Source organism: Vulpes vulpes, chromosome 4 (assembly GCF_048418805.1).
Source record: "Vulpes vulpes isolate BD-2025 chromosome 4, VulVul3, whole genome shotgun sequence".
NCBI lineage: Eukaryota > Metazoa > Chordata > Mammalia > Carnivora > Canidae > Vulpes > Vulpes vulpes.
In genome coordinates this window covers 128254322-128271051 of record NC_132783.1, presented here as the reverse complement: position 1 = coordinate 128271051, position 16730 = coordinate 128254322, and the positions used below count along the sequence as shown (strand labels likewise).

Below are 16730 nucleotides of genomic sequence, written 5' to 3'. Positions count from 1 at the left end.
GTTCAAAGCTGGAGGACATTTCACGGCCATCAGCGTGTTCTGGCCATCAGTCAAATGGCCTATAGCTTGAAGGAGAACTGGCTGGTAGGATAGTTGTTTGGATAAGAAAGGACAGAGCTGGGAGTGAGGAGGGAAAGGGCGAGTCAAGTGATTCACCAACAGGAAAAAGAATCCAGTCTGCCTCAGGGGGAGACCCATCAGGAATCTGGAAGAAGTAACCAGTCCCAGAAACACACCCTGGGAAAGGCTACTAGATCTCCTTTGCGCTTTCTCTAGGAGACGGTCCACCTGGCGCACTCCACGTTGCTGTTGTGGCAGGTGTGGCACTGTTTATTGCCCCATGCCCAGCGCTTCACCAAAAAGCTCCTTCCCCAAAGATTAAGGAGGGCCTGGTCCCCAATACTTCTGAATTCTCAAGGCAATAAACTTTGCTACAGTGTCACTGAGGCCTGTTTCCCTTCAAGGAGGGAGAGACAGAACCTGGGATGGCCCGGGCCTGGGGCCCAGAGAAAAGCAGCAGGATGGTGGTCTGACTGGTGGCAGCAGGGGAAGAGGCAAGCAAGGAGATGTCACAGAGCACCGAGACAAGCCACCGGGGAGCCCCTGCGCTCCCCCATTCCCAGCCAGTTCCTCCCTCCCCGGCAGCCTTGCCTTGCCGGAGATGAGTAGCTGACACACCTGGGCAGGGAGCTAACCTTACGCCTGTAAAGAAGATCAATTATATTTGTCCTATCAAAGCCATTCCTAGGGCTTCCTTATCAGACATCTCGAAGGCATTTTTGTGGCCGCCTCCTTCCTCCAACCATTACTTCTGTGCGAGTTAGCCCCGGCTTACCTTCTTCTCCCCCACTGCCCCGCTTTGCCCGATTAGGGCCAGACATTTTTTCATTAAGTCCCTTTATAGTGTAATAACAACATTTACTATTCATGAAGTCTCTCTCCCCTCCATAATTTTTAAGTCTTTCCATGTGTCTGGAAGCTTATTTCTGCTCTTCTCATTTTACAAGAGTGCCTCTCTTCCTTCCAAACACAGACTAAAGAGAAAGAGGAAAAGGTGGGGGGGTGGGGGGGGGGAAGGGGTGGAGATAACATCCAGATTCTTTAAGTGCTTTTAATCCAGTCAAATTTCCCTTTGGACTCCAACAGCTCCCTGCTGCAAGTGACGGCGGGGACCGAATTCCAGGCTAGGGAGGGAGTCAGGCCAGAGGAAGGGGAGCAGGCGGGAGTAACAGAGTCGGCTCTATGCTGGGAAACCCGCTAGGCTGACTGCGGCTCCAGGGTTTAACCCATTCATCCCCCCCCCCCCCCCCCCTTAATCTTCCCAGCCAGTTTACAGCGAGCAAGCAGGCCGACACCTTTTAAACGCTCCAGGGATTTAAAACAAGTTTGTTCAGTCTCTTGGGCAGATACTTCCCTAAGAATGCGGGTGTGAGACAAAGTTCACATTTTCATGCCGCACGTTGTCAGTCACCGGGAAAACGGTTCTCAGGGGGGCACCACCCCGGTCCCCGGCCCGTGTCGCGGGGCAGGAATGAGCAGCCTCGGAGGGGTCCCTGGGCGGTGGGCAGCCCCGCCAGCCCCCGAGCGCACAGACACACACACACACACACACACACACACAAGGGAGGCGCCGGCGAGATGTCACAGCCGGGGCTGGGTCTGCAGCCCGAGCCCCCAAGGTAGACGCGTCCCCTGGAAGCGTTCCCGGGCGTCAGGCCCCGAGACGCTGCTCCCCGCGCACGGTCGCCTCTCGCGGGTCCCCCGCCAAGTCCCGGCCGCGCACGCCGGGTGGGGCGCGCGGGAGGGAAGGAGACCGCGACCCGCGGAGCCCGGGGAGGGAGGTCGGGGCTCGGGGCTCGGGGCTACTCACGGCCGCCTAGCGCCTCGGCGGAGCGCGCATGACCTCGGAGCCGCGCCTGCAGGCTGCCGCCAGCCCACCCGCGGCCGCGCTTAAATAGCCGCCGGCCCGGGAGCTCGGAGCCGCGCGGCCACTCCCGGCAGATATGGTTCTAATCAGATGCTGGCAGCCGAGGGCTCCCCAGGAATGCGCCGGGATGTTTTTGCTGCCCGGGCTCGGTAACTCCCCCTCAACGTGTCTGCTGAGTCTTCCAAACTTAACTGTTTATTAACTCGGGCCGCCGCCACGCGCGGCACAGCCGAGCGCCCGGCTCCCCCGGCTCCAGAGCCCCGCCAGCGGGGGGCGACCGCGGGGGGCGGGGGGCGGGGGGCAGCCCGCGGGGGAGGGAGCCCCTGGCCGGGGGGAGCTGGGCACGGGGGGGGGCGGGGGGGAGCTGGGCACGGGGGGGCGACCACGGGGGGCGGGGGGGCGGGGGGGAGCTGGGCACGGGGGCGGCGACCGCGGGGGGGGCGGGGGGCGGAGGGGGAGGGGGGCGGCCCGCGGGGAGCTGGGCACGGGGCGGGGGCGGGGGGGGCGGGGGGAGCTGGGCACGGGGGGGGCGGGAGGGAGATCGCGGGGGGCGGGGGGGAGATCGGGGGGGGGATGGCCCCCGCCCCGGGGAGCTGGGCACGCCGGGGCGATCGTGTCGGGGGGGAGCCCCCGCCCCGGGAGCTGGGCACGCGGGGGGGGGCGGCCCGCGGAGGAGCTGGGCACGGGGGGGCGATCGCGGGGGGCGGGGGGGGCGGGGGGGAGCTGGGCACGGGGGGGAGGCGACCGCGGGGGGGCGGCCCGCGGGGGAGGGAGCCCCTGGCCCGGGGGAGCTGGGCACTGGGGGGTGGCGACTGCGGGGGGACGGCCCCGGTTGGAGGGAGCCCCCGCCCCCGGGAGCTGGACACGCGGGCCGGGGAGGGGGCAAATGAGGACAGGAAAGGGAAACCCCGCAGGAAAGGGGCGGGATCCACCCCGACCTTGGTTTCGCCCGTTCCTCGCTGGATCGCCCCTCGCAGGGCTGCGGCCCCGCAGCCGCCCCGACCCTGCGGCCGTCGGGACAAAGCGCTGCCTTTACTCCTGGCTCCGCTGGCGGGAGGCGAGGGTCCCCGCTCGCATCTGCTGTTTCCACGGCTGCGCGCGCGGCGGCCGAGGTGGGTGCACGGGACTCGGTGGGGGGCTGGGTGAGTGCGCATCACACCCACTGCATCGACGTACGAAATAAAATCCCGGTAGACAGAGACAGCGCTTCACGAGATCCACGTCAACGAAAGCTTTCACCTCTAACCGATCTAAAAAAAAAAAAGAAAAAAAAAAAATCCGTGCATCAGACCCAAAGTTAATATACTCACTTCCCTTACGGTGTGTGCATCCGTGTGTAGACCCGTAACCTGACTATCTGCGCTGATTTCCGCAGTATTCCCGACACCTCTAAGAAAAATCATGAGACCTAAGAAAGAAAACATTTGAAAATACTGGCATGCGGTGCTCCGCAGAAGGCACTCCATAGCCGACCTTGGTGCTGGGAGTTCCTTTTCTCCAGAGTTGAAAATCATGAACAATTGGACAGTATCTCCCAGAAACTCTGTCACTTTTTAAGAATTTTGAAATTATACCTGTGAAAAGCATGTCTATGTCCCCCCCCAACCACCACCACCTTTTTTAAGTTGGAGACAGTGTGCACTGAATGTGAAAATGCCAAATTGTGACCCAGAAGAAGGGGTTATTGATTTTATTGAGTGAGCAACACACAGTGGATCTGCATCTTACCTCTGGAAACTGAGGGTTCAAATGGGGCTCATGGGACACCAAGGATGTATTTTTGTGGTCCAAGCCTAGCCCAGCTGCAAAGCCACTGTGTAATTTGGGGCAGCTCAGTGTGAGTGGCTGTCCCTACTCTCAAGTAGGTCAGGGTTGGGACCGCCAGGGAGCCAGGGGGCCAGAGCTGCACAACACTGTGTCAGTGAGAGCGTCACCTCTCCTGGCCTCTACTATTTCTGCCACCTGTCTCATCTCCTCACACCTGAGTGTGCCGGGGTGGGGGTGGGGGGTGGGGGAGTGCTGACAGTTTTCAATGTTCCTCTGAGCTAATTTGCTATTATTAAAAAAAAAAAAAAAAAAAAAAAGACTTCCTGTGAATGCTAAGAGGTATGGGGGATAATCTTAGAATTGTATTTAAAACTGTCTTATTTAATCTTAGGATAGTATTTATAACATTTATGCAGAGAGCTTTAATTCTGGTACATTTCAGGACATACGGCTTTACTTCTAAGACCCAGGAATTCAGAAGGATGATTTTCCTTCCAAAGGCTGGGTTGCTGGAAAAATGACAGCTGATTTCAGACACATAGACACATTGGCAATTCGGGGGTGGAGGGGTGGGAAGGGGCTTCTCATAACTTCTCAACTCAGAGGTGACCACCCCAAACTTATTTTCTTTAAATCAAAAGACTGTTGCTAGAAATATTAACGTATGTTTGCTCTACCAAATGGAAGGGGTATGTCTCTCAATGGAATATTATTCAGCCATTAGAAATGACAAATACCCACCATTTGCTTCGACGTGGAGGGACCTGGAGGGTATTATGCTGAGTGAAATAAGTCAGTTGGAGAAGGACAAACATTATATGGTCTCATTCTTTTGGGGAATATAAAAATTAATGAAAGGGAATAAAGGGGAAAGGAGAGAAAATGAATGAAAATATCAGTGAGGGTGACAAAACATGAGAGACACCTAACTCTGGGAAATGAACAAGGGGTAGTGGAAAGGGAGGTGGGCCTGGGATGGGGGTGACTGGGTGATGGGCACTGAGGGGGGCACTTGGTGGGATGAGCACTGGGTGTTATGCTATATGTTGGCAAATTGAACTCCAATAATAATAATAATAATAATAATAATAATAATAATAATAATAAAAAGTTAGCCAAAAAAAGGAAGGGGTATATCTCAGGAGCCAGAGGAAGAAAATGCTTTCACCTGCAGTGAGCTGGAGTTTCAAGAGAAGACTTTGATGAAAACGTCCATTTATGAGCAGTGGGCTCACACCTACAGCTTAAAATAGACCACTCTGTCATTTTACGCAGAAACCTTAAGGGTTGACAGTGGAGAACTCTGATTTGAAGAGTATTTTTATAACTCAAGAGCACTGATATTGCTTCTGGCACTAACTCAGTATCCTGCTCACAGTAAGAAAAAAAAAAGAAATATGAAAATAAATTTAACCTTTTCTCTTTCTGATGGAACAGAGTTTCCTATGCATCAAAGTCATTCACTTTTCAGGAGGTCTAAAACCAACATCCTGGCAGCTGGAGAATCACACCCAAGCCCACCCAGACACTGACCCTGCCTAAATGGTTTTTCTTATCACTGCTGAAAGTAACGTTTAGCAAATTAAGGTGAGGAAAAGTCAATGCACGACTATGGTCCTTGCATGACTTTCCCTTGCACAAAACCTGCCTGTAAAGGAGAAGTAAAAAAACAACAACAACAAAAAAACACCAAAACCTGACAACTGTGTTCCCAGCCTAAGGAAAGGGGTAGTTAATCCCGTGAAGGCTTGCTGAAGAATGCATGGTTTATTATTAAGGTAATCTCTTAAGATTTTCCTGGAATGTGCTTCCACAGCAACTCTGCCTGGGTGAGCTATCCTATGTGTGTGTCTTTTCTTCCATAATTAAGCTGGTTTTCCCCACTGTTAGCTCACAGACCTAATGCTTTCCCTCTCTCTTCTCCAGCCCTCCTTCCATCCTCCTGCTCCTGTCTCCCCTAAACATCCCATTCTGAGTCCTGCCATTTCCCATGAACTGTTAGGTTAATGGCACTTTGGATGTGGTCATAGGTGAACGGTCGGTGCACCTGGATACCTTGCCGGACGCTTCCAGGTGTTCTAATCAAACAACGGCTGGTTAAAGTTTGTGGATCTAGCAAGGTCACATCTTTTCTTCTTCCTCCTCAGTGTCATAAAAATAAATGAAGAAAATAGCTATTGTTCCCAGAAAATGTTCTTTGACCTTGACTTATCCTGCATATTTATAGAAGAAAATCTGACCCTATCAGATTTGGTTGTTGGCAAATACTGGAGGTTTTTCCTGTCATCTCTCTATCTATTGATGTATCTAAAATCTAAAATATTTGGAGGGAAGTCTAATTGAAGGCAGCCGGTTTTTGTTTTGTTTTGTCGGTTGCTTTGGTTTGTTTTCTTGGTTACACCTGCATAGCACCTCAGAATTCAATACTTATTATTTGCCAGTGATGTGTAGTATTAGTAAAATTCAAATGGTACTTGGAAAGTTGGGATATTCAACATGAAGAACATTTAGAAATACAATATGATAAATGTATATAACTAATTTGCATTTCGCTACCAATATAAACTTTTATAATGAGAAGTTGTAAAGGGGAAGAATAATACTCATATTAACTACTGGTTAAAACATCTTATTTAGAAAGCAATTTGAAAAGAGTCGTTAAAAATAAAGGTACATATAAGCCTACAAAATACCAATACTAGTTAGTATTGTTGCCAACATTTACGTGGTTCTCTATCCTATGAATAAGAATCTATCCCTAGAAATAAAGCAGAGATGTCAATCACTGCATCAGCCTCAATAGGAACCTGGGGAAAAATTTTGTTTCTCAATAGGGGAATGATTGAATAAGTTATGATTCATCTGCAGTGTGAAATCACATGCAATAATTTAAGAGTAAATTAGAGTTCAGTCTTGTAATATGGAAGGATTGTTATTGAGGGAGAAAAATAAGATACAGGAAAAAAATGTAAAATGTTTCTGTTTTGGTAATATGAAAAGCAACACCTATCCATATAAGTTTGTGTGTGTGTGTGTGTGAGAGAGAGAGAGAGAGAGTGTGTGTGCATAATTTAAGGGAGACTAGAGATTGGATTGCATTATAGATTACTGGGGCCATTCATGGAGATGAGAATAGACAGGGGACGCAAAGAGGTAAAAACTGTAGGAAAGGGAAAAGAAATTAAAATAACCCATATGCAGATATATAGAGATCACATTTGTGCATCTAATTGAAATAGTATATGCACTGGGTTGCATAATTTTTAAAAACACACCAATTGAGTTTAAGATAAGGAAAGCGAAGGGTTATTAAAAAATCCATAAAATACCTTTCACTGAGGTGTTTTCCTCAAGATTTTTCAAAAGTGAATACTCATCAGTGTTCTCATGGTCTAATTAAGCCTTTAGAACAATAGTTCTAGGGATGCCTGGGTGGCTCAGTGGTTGAGCATCTGACTTTAGCTCAAGGCATGATCCCAGGGATCTGGGATCAAGTCCCACATTGGGGTCCCCGAGGGGACCCTGCTTCTCCCTCTGCCTGTGTCTCTGCCTCTCTCTCTATGTCTCTCACGAATAAATAAGTAAAATCTTAAAAATAAAAAGAACAATACTTCTCAAACATTAATGTTCGCAGAAGACATTCTGGGAGCTTGCTACAAGGGCAAATTCCTGGCCTCAGCCCCAGAGACCAGGACTGGAAAGGTGTGGGGGTGGTTCACTGGGGGGTGTGATGTGAAGTGCTTGGGAATCTGAGTGCTTAACCAACACTTCTGGGTGATTCAGGTGCTATAGTCCTGGGGACCACACTTTGAGAAACACTCCTGCATTCAAGAGCATATTCTATTCTTCTCTGAGTGAGGAGAATTCCGTGGAGAGAGAGAACCGCAAGGATGATAGGAGTCAGGTGCCATTGGCCTTTAGACACTGACTTTTCTCTCTCCCATGGCTCTTGGCAGCCTCTGACAGTGTCCTGGCTTTGGCGGTGACTCTTTCCCTACCCTCTCCCCTGTCAAGACTTGTTTTCGGAGAAAGATCTGATATCAGCCATTTGCATTGACCTATACCCAGATATTTGCATTTCCAATCCTGTGTCTTACTGTGGCATGAAAGGCACCGCTCATTGCTAAAGAGATCTCAGTAAGAATAGGAACTGACCTTTTTTCCCTAAATTTGATCAGATGGAGGCAATTGTCAACTCCACCATGCACCCAGTTGAAGGTTACCCAGAAAGAGAGAAGAATTATATGACTTCCGACTCCTGGGATGACCTTCTACTATCCCTGAAGTCATATTACATCTTGGCTTCAAAAGAGCCATTGGAAAACTGAACTCGGATATTATGTACATGCTTACCTTTATGATATAACAAAAGAAAGTGGGATTTAGGATCAGATTTGGGTAAGTCCTGGCTCTGTCTCTTGCTACCTGCAAGATTTAAGGCAAGATTTGAGTCTAATTTCTCAAAGACTCAATTTCCTTATCTATAAAATGGGTATTCCTTGTCTTCCACTCTTGTTTTGGTTTTTGACAGAAAACAAAAGAAATCATATCCAATAAGAAGAGCTTGAAGAATTTGAGGCTATATGAATGCTACAAATTATGTTAAAATTATGGAAAAAACACATTAGTCATGTAAGTAAGAAAAGTGTTCTTGTCCTAAATTATTTCTACCGCCAATAGAAAATCTAATGAATCATGTGATAGATCACTATGCTCCTCTGGCCATGGTGAGCTTTCTTAAGGCTAACTTCTCACTTGAAATAGTCTTGGACCTTGATATTCTAGCATATTAGTGAGGATCATTTTCATGGATCACTTTTATCCTTTCAAAGAGAGCTGAGTAAATTTCTGCAGAAATGACATTAAAAGGGGGAAAAAGACAGAAAATGAGAAAGAGAGGACTCTTGTACTTTGGAGTTCTGTTGCTACTACTGATAGGTGCTTCACTGTCTACAGACACTGAATTCCATCCAAAAATATTTCTACACTGCTCCAACTATGGCCACATGCTGTGCTGAGGCTGGCTACACAGCCTCAGTTCTGAACCATCTGTGAATCCAGAAGGAATACTCTTTTCTGTAGTTATTTAATACTCAGTCTCAAAATCACTTCTTAATTAGAGAATGAGGAGAATCTGAGTCTGGACTCCAGGGTAATTCAACTCCCCAATTATTTGGAAGCTTATATGTGTGTGTGTGTGTGCCCATGCTTATGTGCATTTTCTGAGGCAGTGCACTGTAGACTTCGTTGGATTATTAAAGGACTCCATGACATAGGACAAGGTTACATTCCATTGTGCTATGGGTGCATAGCCACATTCTTCCTATCCATTTTTATCTGAGGATTTTATCTGAGGCTTTTGTACCAATCTGATATTTGTCCTCACAACATTATTGTCAAACAGGTTAGGACAAGTATTACTTTTTCTAAAGGTTGAGAAATGTAATTGCAGAAACTTCGATTTGCTTCTGTTTATAGAGCTAGGGGCAGAGCTACAAATACAACTCAGCTCTCCTGAATGATCTAGAATGTATGGCTCATGCAGTCATGGCCCAAACAGTATTAGAAGGGTTACTGGCAATTCTTAGGGTTCACCGTATTGTCTTGATCTGTCCACATCTGGAAAAGAGTATCTGTTGTGGATGCTCCTTCATATGCAGAGGATGCTGGCAAATGGAAGGGCATCCAGAGTAGGGCCACTTGGACAGTGAGGGAATTCCCTGAGAAGTGAGAACTACTGGGGGCCCTGCTAGTTGGGCATGTGTAGCGAAGGCAAGAGACCTCTTGGGCATATGAGAGGGGATAGAGAGGGATATCTGTGAATAGTAGAACTCTTTCCAAATATCCAAAGACTTGTCCTGTGGAAAGTAGATTAGACTCCTCTCTTTGGCCACAGATGTAGAAGGGGATCCTGTACTGGGTTGAAGATGGTCTCTCCTCCCCAAGATTCAGGTCCACATGGAACCTTGGACTAGGCCTTATTTGGAAATAAGATCTATGCAGACATAGTTAAGACAAGGAAATACTGGATTTAATGAGACCTCACCTCCTTCAATGAAATCTTTTTATTTGCCTTGTGATACTTTTTGGTCAGAGTATCCTGACTTTTTATTATATCCTTTTTGCATTTAGCACAACTCTGGAACCAGTGTGTCCCCAGGTGTGAATCCAAGCTCCATAGCTTACCAGTTATGTGATCTGAGGAAAATGACCGAACTTCTCATCTATAAAGTGAAGGAAATAATAGAATTTCCTCATTCTGAGGACTGAATAAATTAATCTATCTAAAGGACTTCAAGCAGCAGTTGGCACATAGTAGAGTGCTAATGATCATGTGAATTTGTCTGAATGTCTTAAAAGAATAATTTGAAAAATATTAAGTAAATTTGAAAATAAGCTTACCCTAAACCTTCGAGATTTCACTTCTAAGTCAGCTTAGAGGAACTCCCATTCATCTGCCAAGAAATGTCTAAGAATGCTTACGATAGCAAAAAGTAGAAGCAATTTAAGTGTCCATCAACAGGAGAACAGATAAATAAATTACGGTGCATGTATTCACTGGGAATACTCTAACAATAACAGGAATGACATGAATGTATGACCCAGAACTGCTTATATCAACACAGATGAATCAAGTAAGAAGAACGAATTACAGAGGAATACAGCAGACATGATGGCAGTTTTATATATATATACATACATATATATATATATGATCTAAAATATGAAAAATAAAATCACTCAATACTTGGAGATACAACTATTCATATAAGTGAATATAAAAATGTGCAAGAATCATCAATCACAAATTCAAGATGGTGGTTTCCTTTGAAAGAAGGAAGAAGGATAAATACAAGGGAGGTTCGATCCCACTGATAATCTTTTTCTCCTAAGACTTGACCTTAAGGTACACGGGTGAATATTGTTTTGTTTTACACCTTTTTTATACGGATGCTCTTCCTAGCACTTTACAGATATGAATTTATCAAATGCTCACAACTGCACTGTGAGTTAAAACCCATTATTAGTTCCATTTTACAGATGAAGAAAGAAACTGTGGAAACCGATTAATGCCACAGAATTAGTAAACGGCAGAGCCAGGCCTCAAACCCAGGGAGTCTGGTTCCAGGGTGTGCGACTTCAATCCTATGCAATGCTGACTCTGATTAGAATTTCATTAAGAAACAAAAAGACCGTGAGTGACATTAACTCCCCGGCACAGCTTGGGAATGCACGCTGATCACGTTCTGCTTGTTCCTGTGACTACTCTGCCTCCGGGCCCCTTGGCCTTCTCCATCCCACTTTGGCTTTGTACCTCAGCTCCTGTTCTTCTGCCCTCTTGGGATCAATGGACTCATTTGGACTCGTTTTTCTGGCTTTGATCATGACCTCAGCACCCTTTCCAGGACGTCTGTCTCTGGTGTCTAGACTTTGACCGTAAGGGGAAAGTTCTGTCCTGACCCTGGGTCTGGCCCTGAGAGAGAGAAAATGGGAAGTCATAAGCTACAGCTGAGCACAGCAGCAAAGAGCCCCTGGAAAGGATTTTTAATCTGAGGAAGACTTTAAGGGCCCTGGGTGGCACAGTCAGTTGAGCATCTGACTTGGTTTCTGTTCAGGGCATGATCTCAGGGTCTTGAGATCAAGTCCCGGGTGGGGCAGGGTGTCACTAAAGTTTCTCTCTGCCCCTCCCCATGCTCTTTCTCCCAAATAAAAAATAATTAAAAAAAAAAAAGAGAGAGAGAGAGAGAGATTGGGTAGAAGTAAATGCGGTAGAAGTTATGTGTGCTTGTGTGTGTGTCGGGATGTGCATGTACTTTCAGTAGATAAGCTGCTATTTTTTTTAGGAGAAATACTGGTCAAAGTTGTGGGGATGATCCAAAATAACCAATAATCCTTGAAACAATTTCTACTTGGCTTTCAGACATTGGTAATCCCTCTAAATGGAGCCACCCTGATTCCCCCCCCGCCCCCCGCCCCCAGGACAAGGAAAGCATACTTATTCTGGTTAATACTGAGAGTGATTCTCCTCCTCGATCAATCTTTGGTAAAAGAACATTCCTCCAGGCCAGCCCAGGGAAAGAAACCTCATCATTAGCTTCTGTTGGGAGAGAAGCCAAAGCTCCTGAAACCCATCAGCGGGCCTCTCCCCCAATCGCTGTCACTTCAGTCTTCCATGGAAGAACTGAGCTCACCAAAAGTGTGTTTGCTGAAGAAACACCACCTGGGAAGGCTAGGCTGGGTGTGGGTTTGGATGGATGAAAAACCGGTCCAGAACTCTGCAGTTGTTGCTGAAAATGCTTAAGTCCTAAAGTCCTTTTGCCGAGGCCAACCAGGAAATGTGTAATCATAAACTTTAAATGTGTTTATCTGTCCAGTGGACACATTCTGTTATTTTGGTTTATATTGAGGCAGTTTTTAAACTAATGTTAGACATTAACTACACTCAGTAATTTGATAACACTGTCTCGTCTTTCTTTTTCCCTCCTCTCCCTCTCTTTTTTTTCTCCTTCTCTCTCTCTCTCTCATCCCTTTATATTTTGTTGTGACTAAATTTGAGTTATAGGCAATAGTTTGTTGGTCTCTGAATAAAAAACCTCTGTTTTACTATGCTTGCTGATTTCCATGGAGTACCTACCCCCATCATGGCTTGTTTCAAGGCATCCTGTGATGTCATTAATGTGGAGATGGACAGAGATTTGCACATTCAGCTCCAGCACACCCCTGTTATAAGGTCTATACGAGCCATGTTCTCTTCCACTATGTTGACTACCTGAAGAGCCTCTTTTCACAATACTCTTGGTCAATGATAATCACTCAGATTGATTAATCAACTACCCACAAATGAAGAACATCCAGTAAAGTCTCTCTGGAACATGGTGTTTAAAGATCTGGACCACAGTGATTAGGTACTCAAATAGAATAATGGCTTTGTTTTCTTGCTTCACCCTGTAGTACAATGAAAATCACGTGGGATTGAGATTCAGCATACAGAAATTAGAATCCTGGTTCTGTCATTAATTACCCATATGATTGGACAAACTGCTTAACTTCTCTTTTTTTTTTTTTAAATTTTTATTTATTCATGATAGTCACAGAGAGAGAGAGAGGCAGAGACACAGGCAGAGGGAGAAGCAGGCTCCACGCACCGGGAGCCCGACGTGGGATTCGATCCCGAGTCTCCAGGATCGCGCCCTGAGCCAAAGGCAGGCGCCAAACCGCTGCGCCACCCAGGGATCGCTGCTTAACTTCTCTAAAGTTGATACTCATGCACGTGTGAAATGGAAAACAATGCTTGTGGTGCAGGCGGATTTCGAGGACTAAGTGACACAGGAATGGACATAAAATAACCAATTCTTGGTAAATAGCAAGCCTTATGGTGGTAGCTATCCATGTTAACTGCAAAAAAAAAAAAAAAAAAAAAAAAAAAAAAAGGAAATAAATGCTCCACTCTCTGGGAATGAATACTAACAGGTGACAAAGCACTTGATAATAAAAGAGGTAAGTGTTAAAGTGTTAATGAGGAAAAAATCTGGAACATTTTTATGTGTTATTCTTATTATCTGATAGCTTCTAACTACTTGCACTGCTACTACTGTGCTCTCCTACCTTATCCTCTATTTCCTCTTCTCTAGTATGTGCCTTCCCCAGAGCACCTAACCTGACGAAGCCTGATGATTCTTAACTTCCTTTACACAATATGATTCATTGGTGGTAGCTATCAGCAAATCATTGTAATCTCCAAACACAATTTAGCTTTCCCTTCTCACCTATTCCATACTGGAAATGTTTATCCTTATCCATGGGGACATCCCTTCTTTAGTGAGAGGAGTGCCCACTCAACTTGTCTGACTTCTCCTACTGTTCCTCTGGTCCCAAGTTCAAGAAACTAACAGCTGCACATAGTTAGTTACTGCACTGATACAGATCCATTAATGCAAGTAAAACCAAAAAAGAGAGGGGATATACTGCTTAATTTGAGGATCTGATTTTTTATAGGTCCAGAATTTGAGCCTGTTAGGTTCTATAACATGTTAACAGGCCAAATAGATTCCTGCCATTTGGTGCTTTTTAAAAGATCTCTTCCATGAGATGCTATAGGAAGTACACAGCTAATGGTGAAGTATGTTTGAGGTAGCCTGACTCTAATAAGCCTCTAAATATGTCTAGCAGTTTAAGGGAAATATAGATAGAGGATCAAATTAAATAACACCACCAGGCATGTCAACCAAATCCATAATGTGGCACATTATACTGGATAAATGGCCTACTTTCTCCAAAAGTCAATGGTGTTAACAAAATAGAGTGGTGTGGGGTGGGAGCAACTGCTACAGATTTATAAAGACTTTAAAAGACAAACCATGCAATTTTGTGAGTCTTGTTTGGATTATGAGTCTAATAAGTAATACATTAAAAGAGATTTTTGAGGCAGAGAAACTGGGATTTTACAAGATATTAAGTAATTATTGTTAATTTTGTCAAGTGTGTAAACGCATTATCCTTATATGTTAGAGATGTAATGTGGAGTATGCATGGACGTAATGATGATATCTTAGATTTTCTCTAAAATAGCCTACTCCATCACTCAAATTGAGGGGGAATAAAAGCAAGATTTTCGTTGATTGAGAGAGAGAATGCACAAGCAGAGAGGGGTGAGGAGAGGGAGAGAGAGAATCTTAAGCAGGATCTACGCTCAGCACAGAGCCTGACCCTGAGATCATGACCTGAGCTGAAATCAAGAGTCAGATCCAGGCACCCCAAAACAAGACCATAAGCAGAGTGATGGGCATATAGGCATTCAATATACAATTCTCTTTATTTTTGTTTATATTTGCAAATTTCTGCAATACAAAAAATTAAATATCACTGTTACTATTAGGTGTTACATGCAGTTAATTTGTTCATCGTTCATTCACTCATTCATTCATCCAACATTTTCCATAAGCTAGTTACTGTTGGTTCGCCAGTTGGGTGCTGTAGATAAACAAACCATGGCTTCACTCCCTAGGATTCCATGCTTTAGCTTGGAGAGCTTCTCACATGGACCTATTTTGTAGGAAAATCAATATTCTTTCAGCATTTAGAAGCCTAGAATTTGGATTCTAGATATCATGGTGCCCCTTGACTGAGAGAATGGCTTTGTTCCCTGGGTCACCTCCAGGGCAGGTGCAGACATCTGTGGTGCTGCAGGAGAGCCTTCAGGATCAAGGGTCAATGCAATCATAGCCACTCTCTACCCAACATCAGGCCTTATCACAAGGCCCAGCCTGGCCCTGTCTTTAATACCACTATGCTCCCGAGCGCTTTTACTCTGGGTTACTGATTTCAGGCTGGAGTCAGATGATTTGCAAACTGACCTGCCTTTCCTGTCTGCTTCACACTACGGGGGCAAGGAGAGCAAATAGGTACAAAGTCTGGCTTCTGAGCCCTAGAGAGAGGCCTCTATTGCTGTCATGTGCTTGTCTGCTGAGATGTTCCAGAGTTTATTTTTTCTTTTTCCTTGCTTGATCAAGTTAGGGAATTAATCTACAAAGCTTTAAGTAGATTTTCTTTTGGCAGTGTCTTTCGTAGTCAGAATATAGCTGCAAATGGCAATTCTCCGTTGAGAAGGTACTGCTGATGTCTTGAGGGTGAAGAGGGGGGGCATCACTCTTCTTGCTTAGCCTCCTGTCATTCAAGCTTGAGTGGCCCCTCTAACCAGAGCAGGAAAGGAATAGGATAGGACTTTGACATTCATGAAGATGTTGATCATGCATTTTTGCATGCAACTTTAAAGAACTTTCAAAAATATTCTCATTTGATCCTCATATCCTTGTTGCAAATTAGAGTCGTATAATTGTCCCCACTTTAAAGGTCTCAGAGAATCAATGTACTCCTTCAAATGCATGTAGATTGCTTGTGAAGGTGCCAAGATTCAAACACATTCTTCTAACTCTCCTTACCCCACCAGTGACCTTTCATCTACTCTGAATGAACTTTTATTTTTTTTTATTTTTTATTTTTAATTTTTATTTATTTATGATAGTCACACAGAGAGAGAGAGAGAGAGAGGCAGAGACACAGGCAGAGGGAGAAGCAGGCTCCATGCACCGGGAGCCCGACGTGGGACTCGATCCCGGGTCTCCAGGATCGCGCCCTGGGCCAAAGGCAGGCGGCCAAACCGCTGCGCCACCCAGGGACCCCTGAATGAACTTTTAAACATATGATGAAGGAGAAGGAAGAAGCATATAGATTATTAGAGTTTTAAATTATCCCTAATGTAATAGTCTCTTAGCACAGATGCTAAGGACTTGCTATGGTTTTATTTTATTTTGCTAGATTGCAAATGCTTTTTAAAAAAGATTTTATTTATTTGAGAAAGAGAAAGAGAACACGACAGGGGTGGGAGAGAGGCACAGAAAGAGGGAGAAGCAGACTCCCCACTGAGGAGGGAGCTCCATGCAGGGCTTGATCCCAGGACCCTGGGATTATGACCGAGCCAAAGGCAGATGTTCAACCGACTGAGCCACCTAGGCACCCCTAGATGTATACACTTTTTAAACTCCAAGTATCTTTGAGCACTAAAATGTAAAATAATGGGGCCTTATATTTCTATTTTGCCTAAAATATTTTAGTTGAATTCGAAAATTACTTTGGTACTATTGTATGTATAATAAATGGCACTGTATATATCATATGTAGTACAACTCACGACTTTCTGCAAACAGATTATTCTCCAAACCAGTTGATTTTTTGCTGCATAAAGGTAGGATTCTTCTGCCTTATGTCTGCCATCAAGATGGGACAACTGTCCTGTGTTATTTGGATTAGTATAAGTCTCAGAGTAGTGGTAAGTCAGCACACTTGTCCCCTGCGAAGGAGGATTGCCCAGAGGACATGTGAGGGAAACATTAACATCTCCTCGTGGCCATCTGGTTCTTCTTAGCGGAGGAATGCTCACTGGTTATAGCAGCCCTGAGTAAAGCTCATAGGGAGAGATAGAGCCTCTGATCCAAGCAAGAAAAACAATGTGAGGGAATAGAGGGAGAATAGAGGTAGA

At 45.4% G+C, this 16730-nt stretch overlaps 1 protein-coding gene across 27 annotated transcripts in view; it reads right to left on the bottom strand.

Annotated features, from left to right (window-relative positions):
• Window positions 1–12070, bottom strand: part of DAB2 (DAB adaptor protein 2) — a 59910-nt gene extending 47840 nt beyond the window's left edge. For 4 of the 27 annotated variants that reach the window (XM_026016678.2, XM_072757031.1, XM_026016679.2 and 1 more), the window contains exon 1: window positions 2866–3172. In XM_026016678.2, coding sequence (XP_025872463.2) covers window positions 2866–3081 — 216 coding nt within the window. In that variant the 5' untranslated portion in view covers window positions 3082–3172. Of the gene's footprint in view, window positions 1–1870; window positions 2203–2865; window positions 3178–11690 lie in introns of those variants that run through there. The other 23 variants (XM_072757032.1, XM_072757022.1, XM_072757025.1 and 20 more) reach the window with 18 other exon arrangements.
• Window positions 12071–16730: the final 4660 nt, after the last annotated feature.